Source organism: Rhinopithecus bieti, unplaced genomic scaffold (genome assembly GCF_001698545.2).
Source record: "Rhinopithecus bieti isolate Rb0 unplaced genomic scaffold, ASM169854v2 scaffold_47305, whole genome shotgun sequence".
In the NCBI taxonomy this organism is placed as follows: domain Eukaryota; kingdom Metazoa; phylum Chordata; class Mammalia; order Primates; family Cercopithecidae; genus Rhinopithecus; species Rhinopithecus bieti.
This window is the reverse complement of record NW_016818742.1, coordinates 115,039-137,472: the sequence shown is the minus strand read 5'-3', so window position 1 is coordinate 137,472 and position 22,434 is coordinate 115,039. Positions and strand designations below refer to the sequence as shown.

At 59.9% G+C, this 22,434-nt stretch overlaps 1 protein-coding gene across 4 annotated transcripts; it reads right to left on the bottom strand.

Annotated features, from left to right (window-relative positions):
- Positions 1-6,697: 6,697 nt before the first annotated feature.
- On the bottom strand, positions 6,698-22,428 carry PLXNA3 (plexin A3). Of its 4 annotated transcripts, none has more exons than XM_017857402.1 (33): positions 22,303-22,428; positions 19,947-20,567; positions 19,089-19,628; positions 18,406-18,588; positions 17,136-17,264; positions 16,965-17,065; positions 16,582-16,705; positions 16,343-16,499; positions 16,155-16,254; positions 15,787-15,901; positions 15,440-15,640; positions 15,136-15,232; positions 14,827-15,017; positions 14,594-14,739; positions 14,404-14,524; positions 14,162-14,298; positions 13,881-14,051; positions 13,524-13,617; positions 13,204-13,443; positions 12,987-13,130; positions 12,674-12,908; positions 12,451-12,593; positions 12,116-12,372; positions 11,946-12,012; positions 11,706-11,852; positions 11,460-11,619; positions 11,193-11,296; positions 10,891-10,987; positions 10,479-10,669; positions 10,018-10,187; positions 9,327-9,539; positions 9,006-9,156; positions 6,698-7,747 (listed from the first exon to the last, which is right to left on the bottom strand). In XM_017857402.1, the coding sequence occupies exons 2-33, from the start codon at positions 20,538-20,540 to the stop codon at positions 7,652-7,654; spliced, it is 5,616 nt and encodes a 1,871-aa protein (XP_017712891.1). In that variant the 5' UTR covers positions 20,541-20,567; positions 22,303-22,428; the 3' UTR covers positions 6,698-7,651. The 4 variants fall into 4 exon arrangements, with proteins under 4 accessions (XP_017712891.1, XP_017712892.1, XP_017712893.1 ...); XM_017857403.1 differs by having other exon boundaries at positions 14,827-14,927; XM_017857404.1 differs by lacking the exon at positions 18,406-18,588.
- Between the last annotated feature and the right edge of the window lie 6 nt (positions 22,429-22,434).

Genomic DNA, 22,434 nt, shown 5'->3' with positions numbered 1-22,434 from the left:
AGACCACTTTGGAAAACTAGAGGGAAAACACAAAAGGAAATTAAAACCACCCACCATACTATTAGCAGAGATCACGAGGATTTACATGTTGCTGTATTGTTCTAGGATTTCTCTACATATGTACTGTAAGAGACTAAGTTGGCATTTTCTTTTATTTTTTGAGGCAGGGTCTCACTCTCTCAGCCAGGCTGGAGTACAGTGGGGTGACCATGGCTAACTGTAGCCTCCGCCTCCCGGGCTCAGGTTATCTTCCCATCTCAGCCTCCCTAGTAGGTGGGACCACAGGTGCGCACCATCACACCCAGCTAATTTTTGTATTTTTTGTAGAGGCAGGGTTGCCCAGGCTGGTGTCGAACTCCTGGGCTCAAGCAATCAACCCTCCTCAGCCTCCAAGAAGCTAGGACTACAGGCACGCTCCACTGCGCCCAGTTAATTTTTAAAATTTATTTTTGTATTTTTTGTAGAGATGGGGTCTCACAATGTTGCCCATGTTGGTCTTGAACTCCTGGGCTCAACTGATCCTCCTCCCTTGGCCTCCCAAAGTGCTGGGATTACAGGCGGGAGCCACTTTGCCTGGCCTAAACTGGCATTTTCATACTCAAGAGTTGTGCAGTCTGATTTTTCACGTTATATTAGACCTAGACCCACTGCCAGTACTTTCGTTCAAGGCCCTGTCATTTTTCGCCTCCGTGCAGGCCTTCTGCTGACGGGTTCCCGCTCTGCACAGCCCACCCACTCTAAAACGCTTCCTGTAAAATGCAAATCCAGTGCTTCACAATCCATGGTGAAGCCTCCTTGGTTGGGCAATGGGGTCGAGGGCGAGCAGTATCCTTGGGGGTTACCCGACCTTGCCACCCTCCCTCCGCGAATCGCAGCATGGATGTTGTGCCACATCTCCTGGGGATCTTGGGTCCAGGTAAGAAACAGGGCGGGGAGCGTCCAGGCACCCCAGGGCCTCACTGGGGCCCCCAGGGCCGAGGCGGCAGGCCCCGCCAGCGCAGGCGCGCTAGGGTCACAAGGCGCCGTTAGGGGCGGAGCCTCGCGGAGTGCGCCTCTGGGCTAGGCGTCCACGGTGTCTTCAAAAGCCCCGTCAGGGCTGGCTTCCTGGGGCCTGACCGATTGTGGGTCAGTTTGCACCAGCGCCCTGGGATCGAGTTACGAGCGAAGGGGCAGAGTTTCTGGAGGAAACCGCAGCCTCTCAACCGCTGACCGGGTCTCAGAAGGCCCCCGGCAAGGCCGCTTGGCGGGAACTGACCACGCGCCAGGCAGGCTCTCCAGGGACCCGCGCAGGCGCGTGTGGACGGAGTCGTGCGCAGGGGGAGGGGCTTTAGGAAGGAGCCACAGAAAGGGCGGGGCGTGGGGCCTGCGCTTCGTGGGTGGAGTCGGAGCGGCGCGGCGGCGGTCATGCGGGACGCGGATGCAGACGCAGGCGGAGGCGCAGATGGCGGGGCTGGCCAGGGTGGCCACAGCTGCCCCGGGGGCGCGGACACAGCTGCAGCTCCGGCCGGTGGAGCTCCCCCACCGCACGCGCCAGGTCCCGGCAGAGACGTCGCGTCTGCGGCCAGGGGGCCAGGAATGCGGCCGCACATATTGTGTCCTTTCCGAGGGGAGGCCAAGGAACGGTCTGGGGGCTGCTTGAGGCGGGGCGAGGGCAGGACTCGGGGAGAAAGAAAGGAGGGCGGGGCGGGGGCCGAGCGGAAAGGGGAGGCAGGCAGGGGGACGGGCCTGGGGTATACGGGTCAGGGTGGTTGAGGAGGGGAAGAAATTGAAATGGAGGAAGAGAAGCTCTGCCAAACCGGTGGCCTGGGCGAGTAAGGAGTCGACAGCGGGTGATGGCTGGGCAGGGTGACCCTGAGAGGGGGCTTCAGAGGAGGGCAAGAAGGCCTGAGACATAGGGCAAGTCGTGTCAGATGGGCCGAGGCCTTAACCGAATGACTCCCAAGCCACCCCAGCGTGCTTTCCCAACCCCCCCGTTTGAGGCGGAAATCGCCCATGGGTTCCCTGGCTCCAGATGGCCGAGCCCCACCAAAGGGTGGTTGGGAAGGATCCTCACAGTGAGCGGGGGCAGGATCCTGGCATGTACAGATCCGATAAGTTCTGAAGGGGACCGCGGGTTGGGGGAGGCGGGCCGACCGGAGAGCATGGGGAACACCAGGATCGAGCCCTAAGGAGTGCTGCCGGCGCGCTGGGCCGGTCTCTGCCTGAGGGGCTGTGTACATGACAGGGCTCCCAAGGGTTTGCTGTAATCGGGTGCCCTGAGGGGTCCAGAGCGAGGGACGCAGGAGTTGCGTACCCTCCAATTTGATTTTCTTTTCCCCTTTAGCCGCTGGAAAAGCTGAAGACTGCCGCCTGCTCCGAATTTCCGTCATCAACTTTCCGAGCAGCCTTTTCCCTGGTGGTTTGGGCGGAACCAGCAGCGCTTCGGGCCCCCAGTTCTCCGCTAAGGCCTGGCCTGGGAAAATGGGGCGAGGTCCACTTTACCATCTGCCTCCCTAGGCAGTGCATCATCCAATCCCTTCCCTAGCAGTGATTCCGCCAGTTGCTACTTTCCTGTGAAGGGCGCTCATGGTCGGCCTTGTACTGCCTTATGGTGCCAGACCCTTTGTTTTATCTGGTTCTAATGTTGTTAGCAGCAGAAAATAAAACTGAGCTATATTCAAGTCTGAGTTTTATTTTCAGCTGCAGCACGCTCCAATATTCTTGTCGGTTGGTTGGGTTTGCAGGGGAGATTCCCAGAATTCAGTATATTCAAGGAGTAACGAGGAATTGAAGACAATTTAGGAAATGGACAGAAATGAAAATCAATTGGGTTCTGTCATTCGGGATTAAGCTACTGTCAACATTTTGGAAAATACTTCCTCAGTTTTACAGTTGCATTTAGGCGTAGTAAATGTGTAACAATATGTACCACATAATATTTGCAAGTTTTAGGTGTTTAAATTTTTTTCTTATTTTTAATCAACCATGGCTGTTTTTCTGTAACGATCAGTAAGCCCAGTGCTGGGGCCATTGACTAGTGTTGGGGCAGGATTTGGCTCCCTGGAAAATACAGCCGTTCCCTCCAGCCTTGCTAAACTCAGTCCTTAAGGCGGCCTCTTTCGTAGATTCTGTCGGATTTTCTGAGTGGAAAGGAAGAAGTAGCAACTGGCTTTATTCTCAGAAAACATGGAATGGTTTGATTCCTTTGAATCTTGTTGAAGATGTGCTGTGTGGGGACCAAGAGCAGCTCTTAACTGTAAGGACTTCAGTTTCCCTCTACTGCGAAGCACAAACCAGCATTCTGGGCCCCCTGGCCAAAGCTCCTTAGCCAGTGCTCCCTAGGTGAACATAAGCTTCTGCTATCCTGGTGGACTGGGCGACAGCTGCTAGCCTGTCCTGCTGCAGCACTGGACGTTAAGCTGTTCATCCTCCCTCCTGCTGGGGTGATTGGGCCTCCCCTGGCCCTTGGGTAGGCTTCCTCATGCGGCCGGTGCTCACCAGTAGTCGTCCTGCTCAAACGGAGCAGGAGGGCCTCTGTGGATATCCAGGGTTCTTTCCCTGTGCAGCTCCTTCGCTCTCCTGGTTCTCCGCGCCCTGCAAACCACCCAGCTGCTGGGATTCCTCCTGAATCAGTTCAACTCCCCAAAGTTCCGAGGTGTCTGCCAGGCTCCACCAGGAACTCCAACCACCACGACACTGGGCCAGCCACATGGCTTACCTTGTTTCCGCAGTTCAACACACCTGCAACTAGGCCCACCAGCAGTTTCTTTACCACCTAGCATTCCATATATTTTGTCTGGTTTTGGTTCTTTCATATGGCAGGACATATTCAGTCTATTGACTCACCCATATGGAGGAAACAGTTTTGCCTTTGTAGAATGCGGGAGCTCTGGCCAGTGGTCGACGTTGGCACTGGTCTTCAGGCTTATGAAGATGACACTTCCTCCTTCCCTCCCTCCTCCCTTTTGCTCTTATCCTTTCTTCCTTCTTAATGATGTTTTAGAAAAAAACACTTTTAAAATTATGATGAATAGTGTGGCAACTATAGATCTTTTCACTGTGTTTTTTTTTTTTTTTTTGAGCCGGAAGTTCTCACTCTTGTTGGCGCCAAGGCTGGAGTGCAACGGTGCAATCTCGGCCACCGCAACCTCTGCTTCCCGGGTTCAAGCAACTTCCCCTGCTCAGCCTCCCAAACGTAGCTGAGATTACAGGCACGCAACCACCATGCCCAGCTAATTTTGTATTTTTAGTAGCAGACGCGGGTTTGCTCCATCGTTGAGTCAGGCTTGGTCTCGAACTCCTGACCTCAAGGTGGTCCCACCGGACTTCTGCCTCCCAACAAACGTGCTGGGATTCCACAGGTTATGAGCCAGCCACGCCCAGCCAATCTTTTTTTTTTTTTTTTTTTTTGATAGCAGGGTCTGGCTGTGTCACCTGGGCCCTGGCACCAATCATGGGCTCACTGCAGCCTTGGTCCCCCAGGCTCAAGCAATCTCCCAGCTCAAGCCTCCTGAGTAACTGGGACCGACACAGCATGCCACCACTACGCCAGGCTAATTTTTTATTTTTTGTAGAGGAGGTCTTGCTATGTTGCCCAAAGCTGGTCCTGACTCCCTGGGCTCCCAAAGTGATTCTTCGCCCGGCCTGGCTCCAAAAATGTGCTGGGATGACAAGTGTGAGCCAGGCAAGACAGCCGTGGCCCCATTTCAGTTCTGCTGTTTCCCCCTTCCTCCTTGGCCCTCCTCATCGATGCTGCTGTTAGATTCCACTTAATTTCTGAGGGATTTCCCGCTGAGGTTTAAAACTGTCTTGTTTTTCCTGTGGCCTTCAGTTTGTTAGTTATCCATATGATGGTAAACATTTTCAAACAGCATTCTCCGCTTACCTCTGTCCCCTGTCCGAGAATGGTTGCCTGTCTGGGCCGATGGGCAGCAGCTGCATCCACCAACTTCTCTTTATCACTGGGCTAGGCAATCCAGTCCTGCCTCAACACGTCGCTCTCTTTATATATTTTACTCTCTATTTGTCGCATTGGTTTACGTGGACATGTCTCGAGGTGTTGGCATACCTAGCAGTCCTGTAATCCAGCCACCACAACTTGTCCTGGCAACGTGGCCCCCATAGCTGGACCCCCAGCTGGAACTCGGCAGCTTTTAAACCCAACCTCAGGGTGCCTCCCCAAGCCTGTCGCAAGCCACCTAATTAAAATTGCATCTCACTTGGCTGGGCCCACAGTTGCCAGCAACTGTATCCCAGCATTTTGGGAAGGCCAAGGCAGGAGGCATCCCTACTTGAGGCCGCAGGAATTCAACCGACGCAGCAGGACTCCCATCTCCTAACTAAGAGAAAAAGACAAAGAACAGCTGGGTATGGTGGCAAGCACCTTGTAATCCTTAAGCTCTCAGAAGGCTGATGGCAGGAGGATCCCACTTGAGCCCCAGGACAGTCAAGGCTCAAGTGAGTTGATTTTGCACTGATACTCCCAGCATGGGGAAAAGCAGGGGCAAGATCGCTTGTCTCAACAAAAAGAAAAAAAAAAGGGCCCGGGCAATTGGTGGCTCATTGTCTGTAATCCCCCAGCACTTTGGGATGCCGATGGCCAGGTGGATGCAGCAGAGGTCAGGAGATCGAGACATTAATACCAGTAAAACCCTGTCTCATACTAAAATAACAAAAAAATTAGCTGGGTGTGGTGGTGGGTGCCTGTACAGCCGGCAGTTACCTGAGGCGATGAGGAGGCAGAATGGTGGAAGCCCGGAGAAGGGGCGGAAGGCTTGCCATTTAGCCCGAGATGCAATGCCACTGGCAGCTCCAGCCTGGGCGACACAGGCAAACTCTGTCAAGAAAAAAAACATAAACAAACAACAAAAGCCATAAAAAGTAAAAAATAATAAGATTCCATCTCACCTGGCCAGACACAGTGGCTCATGCCTGTAATTCCAATACTTTGGGAAGCTGAGGGGTGAGGATCACTTGAGGTCAGGAATTCAAGACCAGCCTGAACAACACAGCGACACCCTATCTCTATTAAAAAAAAAAAAAAAAAAAAAAGCCTGGCATAGTAGAGTGCACTTACACACCCAGCTACTCAGGAGGCTGAGGTGGGAGGATCACTTGAGCCCAGGAGTTTGAGACTGCACTGAGCTGTGATCTTGCCACTGCACTCCAGCTGGGGCAACAGAGCTATACTCTGTCTCAAAAAAAAAAAAAGTAAATTGCATGTCACCTTCCCCCCACCTGCATTACTTAATAGACCTGGGAGTTAAGACTTTGGTAGGTGCACCATGATGGGTGCCACAACCTTGACAGTACACAATTGTCAGGTTTTGAAGGAGTTGGCCACAGCTGAAACCACTGGAGGGTTCTAAACAGTGAGGCAACATGATCCACCTTATATCATAACAGGATCTCTCTGCCTCCCACACTGAGAACAGGCTGGAGAGAGCCAGGGCAGAAGCAGGGAGACTGGCATCCAGGCAGAGATGATGGCACGGGAGAGCTGGGTAGGGCTGGTGGAAGGGAGGAGAATCTATCTATCTTGAATCTGTCTTGAAGGTAGAGCCACCAGGGTTTGCTGATGGGTCGGGCATGGCCCTGCACCTCCCCAGACCCTCTGGGACCCTGCAAGGAGTGGTCCTTTCTCCCATAATGCAGCTCTAGCTCATGCAGCATCCACAGGTCTACTGACCTGCCCCAAAGACAGAGCCCCACATGGGCGCCATTTTCCCAACATTTAATTAGGAAAAAACATTCCATGAACAAAGAAAAAATCTCATGCAACTAAGAGGAGAGAATGGGGGGTCTGGGACCATGAGACAAGGTCAGATTCCTCAGAGGAGGCAGAAGACACGGAATAGTAAGGCACGGCCGCCGTGGCCCCTCAGGGCGGGCGCTGGACGGAGCGGGCGCTGAATGGGGCGGCTGAGTGAGTCGGAGCAGGTGCACACAACACTGAGGACGTTTGGCAGTAGGCTCAGGAGGAGGAGCATTCTGGGGCCCTTAGGCCTAAGTCAGGCCCTGGCACAAGCCTGGGTCCAATCCTCCAGATGCTCAGCAAGAAGAGGGCCCCAAGATGCTTGAGGGGGACCCTGTGGCCCAGTGTGGCACAGCCACAATTCTGAGGAAGCTTTGGAGACCTCACCCCAAGTGCCACTGGTACTGTGACCCCGCCTTGGAATGGGTGGGGTCAGCCATGGCAGGGGTGAGGTGCCAGAGGCCAGACCAAGGCTGATAATGCTACACAAAGGAGCCCAGACGGGTGGCAGGGCCCAGGACAGCTCAAGAACAGGCAGGTGAGTGAGACTGGCAACATCCCATGGGGGACACATATTTACAGATGGAGACGGAGGCGGAGTTTGATTCAATAAATAGGCAGAGGGATATAAATAGCAGGGAGGGCGGATCTGTCCCAACACCTGGGCACAGGGCAGGAGGGTGGGGGTATTGCTGCTGCTGGGATGGGGGCTCATCCTGTCACCCCTCCCCTGCAGGGCCCAAAGCAAGGCACTAATGAAGGGGGCCTGGGTGTGCTGGGGGCATCCTGGCCAGGGTGACCTGCTCCACGATACCCAATCCAGGGCTCAGCCTGGGGACCCATGCTCGAGCCAGCCGCTCCCCTGGAGGGGAGGACGGCTCAGGACTGAGAAGCCCCTCCTCACCCATTCCACCGCCCTTAGCTGTCACTGGACACGAGGCTGATGATCTGCTCCAGTTTCTGCCGTATCTTATGCTTCCGACAAGAGGCATCTCGTTCCAGAGCCGTGAGAATCTGGGGGAGAGGAATCCCCTGGAGCTGGGCTCTGTAGGGGGTACAGCTCCTGCCGTGCAAAGTCCCCACTTCCCAGCTGGGCTCCTCCCTCCCACATGCCTCACCCCTCCGTCCTCCCCCGCAGCCCCTGTACAAACCCACCAGCTCTCCTCAGCCCCAAATGCCCCTCGGACAACAGCACTTTCTCCTCCTCTCCACGGCTAGGGTGCGACCTGGACTCTGGACTTGCTGTGCTGGATTCCCCCTCCCATTACCTCCTAGCCCAAGCCTCCCTCACCAGGCCCCTGTGACCCTTGCCAGACCCCGTGAGCGTTCTGCAGGACACCATCCTTCACCAGCAGCAGCGCTGGAAGACAGAGCTGGCCACTGCCACTCCCTGACCTGTGAGGGGTCCTCACTGGCTCAGGTTGCCAGACTCCACCAGGCGCTCTCGGGCATCCTCCCTGCTGGCTGCCGCGCCTCCCCTCCCCTCCCCTCCACTCTTTGTGTCCTGGGGCCCTGGGCTCAGTGCTTGGGCCGCTTCTCCCTCCACACCCACTTGCAGCTTCCCTGTGAGCTCATCCAGGCTCAGGGCTTGATGCCATCCAGAGGCTTGCAAATGTGTCCGGCCCAGACTCCATCCTAAAGTCCACACCTCTATGTCCTCCTGCCTCTGGCCATTTCTCATCACAAAGCCTGGCCCATCCCTTCCAGTGCTCAGGCCCTTTAACTTTTGCCCAGTGGCCACTTTGTACCCAGCCAGTGGCTTATCTCCTGGGTCCCTCAAATTCCAGCATCTACCTGTGATCCCAGAGAGCATCACCTGTGCCGGCCCCGGGCCCTGGTCGGGGAGAGACCGTGAACAATCTAAGAAATAGGCTCTGTGGCCGGGCGCGGTGGCTCAAGCCTGTAATCCCAGCACTTTGGGAGGCCGAGACGGGCGGATCACGAGGTCAGGAGATCGAGACCATCCTGGCTAATACGGTGAAACCCCGTCTCTACTAAAATACAAAACTAGCCGGGCGAGCTGGCGGGCGCCTGTAGTCCCAGCTACTCGGGAGGCTGAGGCAGGAGAATGGCGTAAACCCGGGAGGCGGAGCTTGCAGTGAGCTGAGATCTGGCCACTGCACTCCAGTCCGGGCGACAGAGCGAGACTCCGCCTCAAAAAAAAAAAAAAAGAAAAAGGCTCTGTGTCCCTTCTGTCCCCAACCCTCCTGTCTTTGTCACTGACTGCACCTTCAGGACCAAGTAACTGGGAGTCTGTGGGGATGACACACACCTCCTGGCGGTACTTGGTGACATAGAAATAGAGCTCGCTGAGTGCACTCAGGACATTGAAGTCGCTGGCATGGAGGCGGGACTGCTCCACCAGGTAAGCATCCATGTCCTGGTCGCTGATGGATGCCATCTTTGCAATGTCTCGATAATACCTGTTGGGACCCTGAGTATGTCACTCGGGCGATGTCACAAAAACTAGAACCCCTGCCCTCACTGCCCAGCCAGTCCCCGGGCTTTCTCCCTGTAGCTGGCCTGCCTCAGACAGGCAGCCCAGGGAGGGGCAGGCCCTGTCCTCTGCCACCCACAGCAGGGCAGAGCCCACCTCTCCACCCAGCTCTTGTAGTTGGGGATGTCCTTGGCATAGAGCAGTTTGTTGGAGGGCGAGTCCTTCCCCAGGCGGTGCTCAGATGTGGAGCAGGAGTCCATGAAGGTCTGGGCTACCACCGACAGGCAGGCGTCCGTGATGCTGTTCTTGTGGATGTCGAACACGAACTGCGGGTTCTTGATCACATTCACCCAGAAGCGCAGCGGCAGGCTGTGGACAACAGAGGGTCACGCCCCTGAGGCTCCCTAGTGAGCCCGGGGGGCCCCTCCCATGTGCACATCTCTTTCCTGTCGGGCCGGCTCACATCTTGTCCAGAGGTGGTGAGAGCAACACATTTAGGGTGAACGGCCTTTCCTCAAAGTCTCCACTGAACTTCTGTTCTCAGTAAGTCTCAACCCCCTCCGCAGCTTCTCCTGTCACTGCTCTCACCACCAGCATCTCTACCTGGTACAAGACCCCAGAGCGCAAAGGCCCCGCCACCACCATCCCACCCACCCGGGCAGCCCAGCTCCAGGACCGGACGCAATGGGCCCCTTGGCTTGATGGCACTGTCAGTGTCAGCCCCAGGCCAGGCCTCATTCCCTCCTGCCTGGATGCTACTCCAGGCCCTGGGTCCCAGCAGAGCCACCAGCATCTTTCGCCCACCCATCTCCAGACAGATTGCTGGCAGCCCAGCACAGGGCGATACCAGTTGCTCTTCCAGGTGTGGCGCACGTCGGGGTCGCTGATCTGGCGCTGGTCGGCCTGCTCGTCCAGGAAGTCGAACATGTACTTGATGGCCAGGGGCAGGGCCGAGCCCCGGTGCGCTGTGCTGAACACTGTCTCAAAGAGGTCATCCACGAACTTCTGCAGTGTGCCCTGTGTGGGGCAGAGAGGCCACAGGCTATGAGGGAGCCAGGCTGGGATGTCCCCAGAGCAGGACAGATGGAGGCAGAAAGGTTTGGCAAAGAGCGAGGCTTCCCTACAGATAGACGCGGCCTTGATCTAAGGCTCAGAGTTCCCATAGCAAAGACCCTAAGAAAGGCCCACGGGACCCAAATGATCCGTGGTCCCCTCCCCTGTGAGGCCGGGACAACCTCTGGCCAAGGCCAAGAAGAAGGCATCTAAGCATCTGTGCAGAGGCCAAGGTGGCGAGAGGCAGGCTCACACCTTGGTGGCCAGCAGGCGTGTCAGGTAGATCTCGGAGACCATCTTGCTGCCGCGGTCCCCCTCGCGATGGTCGGCATGGTCGTGGTTTTTCACCAGGTGCCACAATTTGGTGCCCGTCTCTTGGTCAGGCGTGATCATGGGCGCCCGTGAGCGGAGGCTATCAGGGCTGCTGGCTGTGCGGAGCAAGCTCTCTGGAGCAGAGAATGCATGTGACCCTTAGGCCAACACCTGGCCCCTGCCCCACTCTCCCGGGAGCCCAGCAGCCTGTGGGGACCCATCTGCCCTCACTGGCTGACCCTCCATCTACACTCCACAGAATCGCAGACCTCCCAATGGCACTTAGGAGGGGGCTTCCCTGGGACGGCTTAAGCAGCCTTGAAGGGCACACAGCCACCATAGTGGAGACACCTACCGTAGCGGCTGAGGGAGCGCGTGAAGGTGAAGGAGTTGGCCATGTTATAGGCAGATACTTGTTTGGGCACCAGCGCTACCAAGGAACCATCTGTCACCTGCAGGCCCCAGAGACAGAGGAGGGCAGTGCAGGAAGCTGAGAAGCCAAGGAGCCCCCACCCACCCACACCCAGGATGGGAGCCCACGAGTCCAGGGAGAAGGGCAGGGGGAGCCAGGGCCACTGCTCCTGTGTCCTGCTACAGCTCAAGGCAGGGTCCTGGCTCCCAGGTGGCCCTGGGGGTGAACGGGCCCCAACCCCTCACCTGGTAGTGGGCCAGTGAGTTGAGCCTCTTCCAGTCACACTCGATCTTGGTGGTGACATCCTCATCCTGGAGGATGATGCGAGTCATGCGGCCCTGGCGCCACTCTGTGGGCCACAGGCAGCCCTTAAGATTATGCTGGAAGCCCCCAAGTCCCTGGCCCACTCCTCTTAGAGAACAGGGTTCAGGTGGGGAGTGGGAGAGCCCACGGAGGTCACACGGCACAGGAGGGTATGAGTAGGAGCCAGGAAGAGAGGGCGGGGACCTCACCCAGGTCCATGTCCTCAGCTTTGGGGCGCTGGGAGTACGGAATGCCCTTGTACACAGTGTCCAGCAGCTTATCTTTGGCCTGGGTGATGCTGTCACAGTTGAGAACCTTCACTGGGACTTGGGCACTGCCCTCATTCTCCGGACACACACAGTGCAGGGTCTGAGGGAAAAGCAGACCCCAGCATCAATCTAGGGTGAGGCCTCTCTCTGCGCCCGCACCTCTGGCCCGCCTGGCCCTGGGCTCACCAGTGTTTTGTAGTCGATCTGCTGCCGGATCAACTTGTCCTCGCTCAGGGAGTATCGCGCCTCGCCCGTGATGGCATCGATTGGGCCCTTTTCCATCTGCTGCTTGATGGCGCAGTAAAGCAGGAAGAGAGGCTCCCCAGCACACTCCTGCAGCCAGGGACAGGTACACAGCTGGCTGCCTGCCTGACCATCAGCTGGTCCTCCGCCACCACCTCCCTGCCACCCACCCACCTGGCGCACCTTCAGAAACTTATGCAGCAGGAATGTGAACCAGTTGGTAAGCATCTTCTCAGCCACTGACTCTGTCCTAGGGCAAGAGAGGGGTGCTTGGGCCTGACAGAGGTGGGGCTTGGGCAGGGGGGAGGGCCAGGCAGGACAAGGGCGTGGCCTGGATAGAGTGAGGCAGGTACCTGCGTAGCAGCAGCTTGGGATGGTTCTTACTCTCGAGGTTTTTCTCGATGAGGTCAGCCAGCAGTTGCTTGAGCAGCCCCGTGGCATAGTCGAGCCGGCTCTGCAGGGCCACCATGGTGAGCGAGGCCACGGTGCCGCGGTCGCGCATGGAGAAGCTGCTCTGGGCTTCCAGCGTGTGGATGAAGGTAAGCACGAAGGCGCGGCTGTGCAGCAGCTGCCCGAAGAGGCGCAGGGCCTTCTCCATATTGGGTGGTGTCTGTGGGGAGCAGGAGGTCTCAGAGGGTGGGATCAGCCCTGAAGGGAACCGGTAGGGGCAGGCGAGGCAGAGGCTCACGTCCAGCTCCTTGAGCACCGGGTGGGCCTCGATGCCCGGGAAGAGCACGCGCACGGCATAGGTCCGGTAGTCCAGGAAGGGGATCTGCACCTCGTCCATGTGGTTAGTCAGTTCGTTGATGTCTGTCTGCAGCTCTGCAAAAGCTGGCGGGTGGAGAGAGGGAGTGAGTGGGCAGGAGGGAGGTCCCCAGCTTCCACACCACATCCCGCCCCGCCTCAGGCACCTTCCTTGCACTCCAGAGCCACGCGGGACTCCAGGTTGTCCATCTGCAGCTGCAGGCGCTTGAGGGTGCGGTCCGCGTCCTGAGTCTTGCGCTTGTAGGCCACCAGCACAGCTGTGATGGCCAGCAGCAGGAGCCCACCCCCCGCCGCCAGTCCCATCATGGCCGGTAGGGTCAGTGCCCGCTCTGCCGAGATGTGCAAGGTGCCCAGCCAGAACTCCAGGCCACCCACCAGCACCTGTGGGGACAGGCCTGAGGTGAGCTGACCACCATGTCCACCCTGGGCTGCCCAGGGGGTCTCCCCATCCCCACCTACCATGACAGGCTGCCGGCCAGTCTGGCTGGGTGAGTCGCACAGGAGTTGTGTGTCTGAGACAGTGAGCGCACACGGCTGGCCTCCTATCAGCACGGTGTAGTTGAGGCGGGAGCTGCCGGCTGCTGCGGGAATCAGGTTCTTGCCCTGGGGATGGAGGACAGCGTCAGCCCAGGGCTCTCCACTTTCCCGCCCCTCCCCACTCCCACCCCGCCTGCACCTTCAGCACCACGTGGGAGCCCGGTTTGACGTCCAGCACACCAGAGGGCCCCAGCGGCTCAAAGCTGGGGTCAGGGTAGTAGGTAAAGGAGGAGCGGTTGAGGGAGCGGGCGGTTTGCACGTGGTCCAGCAGGAAACCAAACTCATCAGGGTGCTCGCCTTGCGCCCGAGGCTGGGGCTGCCCAAGAAAGATGCCGGGGGCCTTACACAGCATGGCAGTGTCGTTGATCACCTGACATGTCTGTGGGGACAAAGGTGGACAGCCAGGCACGTGAAGCCATGGGCTGCAGGGTCGGGTGGGGCGGGGCAGCTGGTACTCACGTTGGTGGTCTCGATGCCGCGGTACTTGGCACGAACCCGGGGCTCCTGGACCGTCAGCAGGTGTGTCCCACTCACAGTGATGGCGGTGCTTCCGCTAGGGACAGGGCAGGGGCCTCAGGCTCCCTCCTCCAGTGCACCCACCCAGCCCTGGAGAGTGCTCGAGGCTGCCGTGGCAGCCCAGGCCTTCCCTGACCCTGGATCACCTAGTGAGTGGTGGGTACTGTGCGGCCAGGACAGCTCTACCTCCTCTACCAATGAGGGCCCTGGCTCCAGGAGGGGCCCCACTGGAGCTCAGAGACCACCGAGTCCCTGAGCCCTCTGGACACTGCCGGGCTCCCCAGTCCCCCAGGGTCTTACTTGATGATGCTCCAGGTGGGCTCAAGGCGGGTGACGGTCGGGTCCTGAGTGTAGGTGTAGATGACCCCGGGGCTGGAGATGTTAGCCCGGTCAATGGCAAGTGTGATGGGGGCCTGGCTGGGGCCCAGGGTGGAGACGGGTGAGATGCACACGATCGCCTTGGCATCTCTCCTACATTGGCAAGTGGGGTGCTTGGAGTGGGTGGCCCAGGGCCTTCCACCCCCCGTCCCCACGGCCCCCGACACAATGCCCAACCCAAAGCTGTCAGGGCCCCAGCCCACCTTACGAACTGGCACTCGCTGTCCCTCACAGTCACTGTGACCCTGCTGCCAGCATCCAGAGAGCTGCCTGAGATGGTGAGCCGTGTGCCCCCTGACGCCGGGCCACGGCTGGGACTCACTTGGTCAAATGTTGGAGTCTGCGGGAGAAGCTGCCCTGAAGGGAGGAGCCAGGCCGGGCTGCTCCACATGCCCCTTGCGGGAGAGAGAAGGGACAGGAAGGGGGAGGGCCAGCAGCCACGCACCACAAAGCTGTAGAGTTGCTCCGACTGTGTGCGGAAGTCAGCTGAACAATCACCCACGCACAGCTCCACGGGCCCCGGCGGCGGGCTGGGCACCAGCGACTCCTCCATCTCACACACGATCCTAGGGCTCAGAGAGCGTCAGGGCCGGCCAGGCCACACACAGCCCGGGCACCCACACAGCCGCACTCACCTCTCAGCACTGATGTACTCAGCCGGGATAGAGTTGCAACGCACACCAGCCACCCGCAGGCCCACCTCTCGGGACAAGAGGCCCAGGTTCTCACCCATGATGGTGACCCGGGTGCCTCCTTCCTTAGGCCCCACAAGAGGGTGGATCTGTGGAGCAGGATGAGCAGTGAGAGGGTTGGCTCAGGCTCCCAGGGGCCCTGTTGGCAGTGGGCAGGGGTGGTTAGGGAGGCTGACCTGCGTGATGTGGGGGTGGCTGCACCGGGTGCCCTTCTGGCTCAGGTGCATCCAGTTGGTCTTTGGGGCTGGGCAGTGGGTCCGTAGCTGGCACCTGTGCTCTGAGATGCACCAGCCACAGTTGAAGCGGGGATCAGCCTTGAGGCAGAGGCCACAGCTAGGCCGCTGCGCCCAGCACTTGTACAGGAGGGCTGCAGGCACAGAAGGCACTGCTAACGGAGCAGGCAGCCGCAGAAAAGTGGCAAGTGGGGAGCACTAGGGCCCCCAGACCCGACCCCAGCAGTGCTGATTGCCTGTGCTGCCCTTTACCTCGGAAGCTGGGAGGCTTGTCTATGGGGAAGTCTCCATCCCAGACCACAGAAAAGTCCAGCTCGGTGTCACCATGCTCATCACCTTCATAGGAGTACTAGAGGAAAAGAACCCATGGGACCCCAGATAAGATGTGCAGAACCCCCCCCACCAAGATTTTTGCCAGCTGTCCCCCTCCTCCAGGTACAGGAATCCCTAGCAGGAGACTCAGAGAGTTCCCTGCCAGGGAGCTGGGCATAGACAAGAACGATCCGCACCATGCCACAGCCCAGACCCCGAAGGGAGGCAGCGGGCAGGACCTCACCGAGGCATTCTGGCACTGCACACTGCTGCTGTTGAAGCGCACGGCAGGCACCCGCTGCTGCCGCCCCTGCACCCGCACCACGCACTCATAGTTTTTCTGGCCCGACTGCGGCTGAGGTAGGTTCTTAGCCCGCAAGGTAAGAGGCTGCATGACCCCAACGGGGATCAGGAGGTCCCCACTGGGCAGGATCTCAGGGCAGCCCTGGGGAGAAAACACCTGTCAGCTGCACACAAGGCCACCCTTCTCCAGGCCTAGCCCAGAGAAGGCTCAAAGAAACTGAGAACACAGAAGCCAGTGACCCGCCCGCACCGCAGAGCCCAGCCCCTCACACGCGGCGCCCGCCTCACCTCAGGGCTGTGGACCCTGCCCTCCTGGAAGGAGCACTCATGGGGGCGGCTGGTACAAGCGTGGCGGTACTTACACCAGTGGCAGGGGTAGGGGCTGCCAACACAGGACATGCACCTGGGGGGGAAGTGGCTTCAGAAATAACAGAGGAGGCTGCACTGCCCCTCACTGCTCCCCAACAGGACACATCGGGAACCGAAGGAAGAAGGCAGCCATATCAGGGGACAGAGAGATATGGGGATGTCAGGGGCTATCAGCACCTGACAGTTAGCCCCTGATGCCCCAGAAACAGTTGCCCTGCAGGTGTCGCCTGTCCCAGAAGTTCCCTCTATCCCCAGGGGTAGGGGTGGGTGCTGGGCCAGGTACTCACGACTGGAGGACGCTGCAATTGTAGAAGACAAAGTCAGCACCGGCGAACCTCACGCCTGTCTCCTTGGAGAGAAGCTGCAGCCGCACGGTGCGGGTGGCCCCTGCAGCAGTCCCGGGGTGGCCATGAACTCTCTGGGGGCAGGGAGAGGCCTCACCCTGCCCCACCCTGGGCAGCCCCAACCCACTGACCATGCCCTCTGGTAAGAGCTCGGAGCTCCTGGAGGGAGGGTGAGGGGCAGAGCAGTTCACCGGAGGGCAGCAGGATCGCCTCACTCTCCGCCACCTCCTCGAAGGTGCAGCTCACGCCTGCACTGAGGTCCGGCACATTATGCAGGGCGACGGTCAGCTGGGGGAAGCAGAGGGCTCAGGGCAGGGCGCACTCCCAGCACATGTGTGCACACCCAGCCCGGCACCCCCAAGCTGCTCACCTGCACCCCAGGCGACATCACTGACACATTGTTGGGCCGGACCCGCACCTGGACACACTTGCTCAGTTCCTCAGCAAAGCCGTGCGGGGCAGAGGCGCCCGGACAGGCCCCTTCGCGGCAGCACCTGCACGAGGTCGGGCCAGAGCCGGTCCCGCCACTGCCCTGAGAGGGCCCAGGCCTGTCCAGCTCACAGTGCCAGGCAACAGCGAGCCTTGGCCTCGTCCCCGGGGGCCTGAGGGACGTCACTCGGGGTGGAGGTTCCGCTCATTAGCTGGAGAAAGTGGAGGAGGGCAGGGGAGGCCGCAAGGGCACGGCTGGGTGTGGCTGGCTCCCCCTGGCTAGTGGGGCCCTCCAACTCCCCAAGCAGGGGCCCCCGCCCTCACCTGTGCTGCAGCACACACCAACCACAGTGTGGGTCCCCGGAGCCCAGGCAGGCCGTGCAGCTCGGGTACTGCTCACAGGTCTCCACTGGAAGCTGGCTCACCTGGGGACAGCCACATCAGCACCCAGCCCGCCCCCACCCCACCACCCACCGCCACCCATCACAGGCCCACCTGCTTCTCACTCAGGAGATAGATGTGCTGGTGGTCTGGGCTGAAGAGCAGGTCTCGGAGGATGGGGCTGCCATCCACCACGGGGACCGTCTCATACAGGTGGGCATCCAGGGAGCCATCAACCCGCACCTGAGCCACAAGACCAGCCTGATGCCACCACAGCCTCCTGCACCTGGGACATTGTCTTCTCCGGCCAGAGACTTTGGAGGTTGTGGCTGAGGTGAAGTCAGGGCCTGGTGGGGTTCAGCACTCACACCCACAGCCCTGAGGCCAGAAAAAAGAGGGTGCAGATGCCAGAAAATGCCCTCAGCAGACAGGAGGACAGAGTGATTCATGTTGCCCAGGGTCAGGGGATTCAGGGGAGGGGAAGAGCTAGAGGATGGCACTGATTACGGGAAAGAGGTAGTGGCGATGGCTGCACAGCTCTGCAGATCCACAGAAACCCACTCAACTGTGCACTTTAATCGGGTGAATTGGATGGTGCGTGTTCAACAAAAGCTGCTACAAAGAACAAGAGGGTCCCAGGAACAGAGCAAGTGGGCCAGGAGAGCTCAGCATCCTTCTCCACAAACCCTTCCCTACGCCCCCAGACCGACTCTTGCCCTCCTGGGGGATGGCACTGCATCTATGAGGCAAGCAGGATGAGAGCACTGCAGTCCCCAACTCCTACCTATTCAGAATGTACCTGAGTGCCCAGTTCACCTCCCCTTCATGCCAAGCTACCCCAGATCCCCAGTGGAAGCAGCCACAGCCGCAGGTCCCATGAGGGAAAGAACAGTGGGGCGGGTGCATGGATCTGGAAAGCCCTCTCTGGGAAAGTGACATTTTGGGTGGGAGGAGAAGGATGGGAAGTAGTGAGCCAAGGAGAGGGCAGGGACGAGCGGGTCCATCCACGGGATGGGGAGGTTCAAGGGGCAGGGCATTTGCTCTCTGATTCATTTAACAAAGGACCCAGCAATGACGGCTCAGCCCCAGCCCTGCTCTCGTGGCAGGGAGACCCCACAATAGGTCTGTTCTCTGTCCCCAGAGCCACAGGAAGCTGGCAATTCAGTCCACAGTGGGAACTGGCAACGGTGAGGGTGGGTGGCCGAGGGGCCACCCGAGGAGCAGGGCCAGGCTCCTGGGACCCAGCCAGGGAAATCTCCCTCCCTGCACCAGCCATGTCCTCTCTTGTCCTATCCTCAGGGGTCTCCTGTGTGTTCCCACCACCAGCCTTGTCCCATATCTGAGACTGTCCCCACCCCCACATGCCCAGGGCTCTGGGGGCCACCTTCTTCAGGCTGCCGCTGCGCGTGCCAATGAAGACCACAGAGTGCCGGCGGTAGGTGTAAGCGGCCACACTGGCCATGCCATCGGTGCTGTCGGCCAGCAGGGGCAGCCCCTCGATCACGTGCAGGCCTCCCAGAGGCTGGTTCAACACCAGCCCGCAGAAGTTGCCGTTGATCTGCATGGGCTGGTGAAACAGAGGAGGGACCCGTGAGAGTCAGAGCTCCCCGGTGCAAGCACACAGCAGTCAGATGGAGGCTGGCAGTTCCTGTGTCCCAGAAGAGAGCGGGATCTAGAACCCGGTCCCCTCCAGCCAGGCCTGACTGCTCGCCCTAGGGTGCTCCAGAAAATTGGCGGCTACGGAGGGAGACAGAGGAGGGACAGCAGGGAGGGAGGAGCGAAGCCTGGGCCCACAGGACTCTCGCTGGCTCAAGACAAGGGGGCATCCAGGAGACAGAGCAAGGAGGAATGAGCTAGGAACGGAAGCAGAAGTGGGGCACTGGGCAGGCCAGAGACAGGGAAGGAGAGGGCAGGGACCCCTGGAAGGGAGAAACAGGTGGGAGGGCAAAGGTGCCACTTCCAGGGCCATGGCAAAGCCTGGGACAGGATGACTGGCCGTGAGCCCAGGCCAGGCACAGCAGACCTGGGACAGGGCAGAGAACCAATGTGGGGTGACGAGGGGCTCACAGTGTTGATGCAGGGCAGCTCCTTGTTCAGCAGCCAGGGCAGGGCCAGAGTGCCCTCGCCGCGATAGCAGGACTGGATACGGCGCCGGATATGGGCATTGATGTTGCTGAGAGTGAAGAGGCAGAGGATGGTCTGCCGGGGTGGGCTGGCTCGGTTCTTCTGGCCCTGAGAGAAGATGGTGAAGAGGACGTCCTCGTCAGCCGGCACGCCCAGGGCCTGGGCCAGCAGCAGGCCAGGCTTGGCCAGGTGGGCGCTCTGCACTAAGCGGTACTCCACGCCACGCCAGGAGCAGCCGATAGGGAATTCCACATATGAGTAGAACTCTGAGTCCCCAGCGCACATGCGCACGATCTTGGACGTGAAGAATTTCTCCCCCGCTGTGTCCAGCAGCGTCTGCTGGGTGTCCAGCTGCAGCGTCAGGAAGTACACGAAGGAGGCGCTGACGAAGCCGTAGATGTAGTAGATGTCAAAGGCAGGGTACAAGGACAGCGTGTCCGAGGGAATCTTGATCTGGGAGGAGACAAACTCATCCTGGTACACCTGGGGAGCAGGGGGAGAAGACAGCATTGGGTGAGGCCCTGTGCCAACATCGCGGGCCACTGCCAGCTTCCCTCTGCATCCCCCTCCCGCCCAGAAGATCACAGAGGCCCAGGCCAGAAAGGCTGCATAGGGCAGGGTGATCAGCCTCCCCGCACATAGGGGACCCCCACAGCCTGGGCTCAGGCTGTCGTCCCACCCTCTGCAACCTGTCTGCATCCCAGACACTGAGGAGCCAAAAAGTCCCCTCTCAGAACAGGACTCTTCTGGGAGGCAGAGCCAGGACTTGGTGGAGGAAGGAGGGAAGGAAGGCTCACGCACGAGACTGAACATGTCCACGCTGTCTTCATCACTGATGAGCTTGCGGGAGCTCAAGGTGGGGAAATACTCCGACTTGCCGTCGACAGCAGTGCCCACGAACAGCTTGCTGGGCCCCTGGCCCTGCTCCACAATGACACCAGCCATGGAGTCGGGCTCCTGGGCCCCTGACAGGTAGTGCTCCTTGCGGTGGTGCGGCTCACCCAGCTTGAAGAGGTCGTCCACACGCAGGAACTGGCAGATGCCCTGCCAGATGCTGCCGCAGGCCACCAGGCGGCGGGCCGCATAGTCTATGAGCAGCAGCTTGTTGATGTTGTCCACGGGGGCCAGGCGGTGGGCACACACGCGCATGCTGGGGGGTGGGTAGCAGCGAGCGTTGTCCTCGACAGGCCCCGTGACATGGGCCCGCAGCTCAGTCAGGTTGGGGGCCAGCTTAAAGACTCGGTTCACTGCACCCACGAACACCTCTCCAGTCATCCGGTGCACAGCCAAGTGGGTAAGCGTGGTATCTGTCACCACAAAGGCACGGAAGGGCCTGTTGCCCAGGGCCCCCCCCACGACAAGGAACAGCAGCAGGAGGAGGCAGACAGAGGGCATGGCCGACAGCCGTGCCTGGGGACAGGCCTGGGGAGAGACGGTGTGTGGGAGTCAGAGGCCTCGAGCCACAGAGGGCCGGGCCATTCACCCACCACCCCGCCAAAGCCCCAGATGGCCACCGCGACAGGGAGAGAGGAGGGGCCTCCGCCAGGGCGCATGAGTGAGCAGCTAGTGAGGGCAGGCTTGGGGGCCATCAATCGTCCCTCAGCCCCCGTGCTGGAAAGGAGCCAGGAGGCCTCGCCTCAGCTGGGCCACACCCAAGGGGGCAGCAGAGCAGATGCTGGGAAAGGCCAGGCAGGAGACCCTCTGGAACTGAGACCCCAGATGCCACACCTCAGAGCCCAGGGCAACCAACAGCAAAGAACAGCAAGCCCCAGGCCTCTGGGCTGCCCCCAACGCCTGAGCTGAGGGGAGAGGGAGGCAGGGACAGAACAATTGCAAGCTGAGAAAGAGGGGCAGGGGCAGGAACACCACCCGGAGCGGCACTGCCACCAGGAGCCCTGGGATAGAGGTCTAGGGAATGGAGGCCTGATGGAGGATCCAGAACCACCATGTCCCCTGAAGGGGCCCCAGCTGCCTCCCTGACAAGGGCCTCAGCTGGCTGTCCAGGAGCCCGCTGTCTGGCGTCCCGGATGCAACACAAAGCCGAGTCGCGCCTGCCCCCTCAGCCACGCACCCAGACACACATTATAAGTCAAGCTCTGCTCATGCACAGCCTGCGCGGCTCCCCCTCCAGACCCAGAGGTTCACTGGGGAAGGGAATGTACAGGAGGCCCTACCTGCTGTTCGGAGTCCCAGGAGCCTTACAAAAGGAGGAGCAATGTCCCCAGATACAGTCAAGGCCTTGGGGAGACAGGGCAGGAGCCACAGGGACAGTGCTGGGACTGGCACTTAGCCCCCAGGCCACACCCAGCCAGCCCCAGGCTGCTAAGACAGCAGAGCAGTGTCTTGGCAGCCAACAGGGCAGGGCTCAGCGCTACCCTCTCAGTGCCAGAGCCCCCGGGGGCAGATAGGAGGTACCCAGCTTGAGGGGGGGGTGTGGGGGGGCGGTGCAGGGAACCAAACCAAGGAAGCACAGGAGAGAAAAAGGTAAAAAAAATGCATTTGCCAGAACAAGGAGCAGGCCCAGCTTGAAACTGCAAAGTTTCAGCTCCGATTGATCACCTCTCCAGGGCTCTTTTGTCAGCTGGACCCTCATGCAACAGCCGGAGAAGAAAGGAAGACCAAAGAAAAGAGAGGCCACATCCTGTCCTCACCTCCTCTACACCCCGGGAACACAAGCCTAGGAACAGGCTGGGGACAGGTAGGGAGGGAGACCTGGGGAGGCAGAATTTCAGGCCCAGCCCCCACCTGTAAGTGGCAACCTCGGGCATCACAGGTACAGCTGGGCCAGCAGAGAGCCTGAGGACGGGGCAGCCCCACGCAGAGACGCGGGTCCAGCGGACGCCCCCCAACACCCCCCACTGTGCTGCTGGTCCAGTTTGCCCGGGCCCCATCAGGCCACCCCTCGGCGGACTCGCGGAGCCCTTAGCGGGAGGGAAGTACAGCGTTGATCCTCCGAGGGGTCGCTCCCCTGCGACAAAGGGTCCTCTTTGGGCAAGGGGCTGGTCTTGGGTTGGCGTCCCCACCACGCGGGGCACAAGGGGCCGGGCAGACCGGCGCCGACGGGCAGGGGTAGGGCCTGACCCCCACAGTCCGAGCCGGAGCCCCGGGCCCCAAGTTGGCTGGCCCCGCACGGACGGCGAAGATGACGGCCACCTACCTGTCCCTCCGCTGGCTCCGGGTGACCGCCCTCTGGCCACGTGGACGCGCCCCCGAGCCCCACCGCGACCCCGCTCGCGCGCCCCTTCGGCCTCACCCCGCGCCCCGGGCCCCAGGCCCCACGCGCGCAGCC

Excerpts from the sequence above, each read along its gene's own strand:
- PLXNA3 (XM_017857402.1), bottom strand. The coding sequence starts at position 20,540 with ATGCCCTCTGTCTGCCTCCTCCTGCTGCTGTTCCTTGTCGTGGGGGGG. Across the intron at positions 18,589-19,088 it reads AGCTGCCCTGCATCAACACT|CCCATGCAGATCAACGGCAA; the intron begins GTGAGCCCCTCG and ends CTGTTTCACCAG. Across the intron at positions 12,373-12,450 it reads CGGTGCTCAAGGAGCTGGAC|ACACCACCCAATATGGAGAA; the intron begins GTGAGCCTCTGC and ends TGCTCCCCACAG.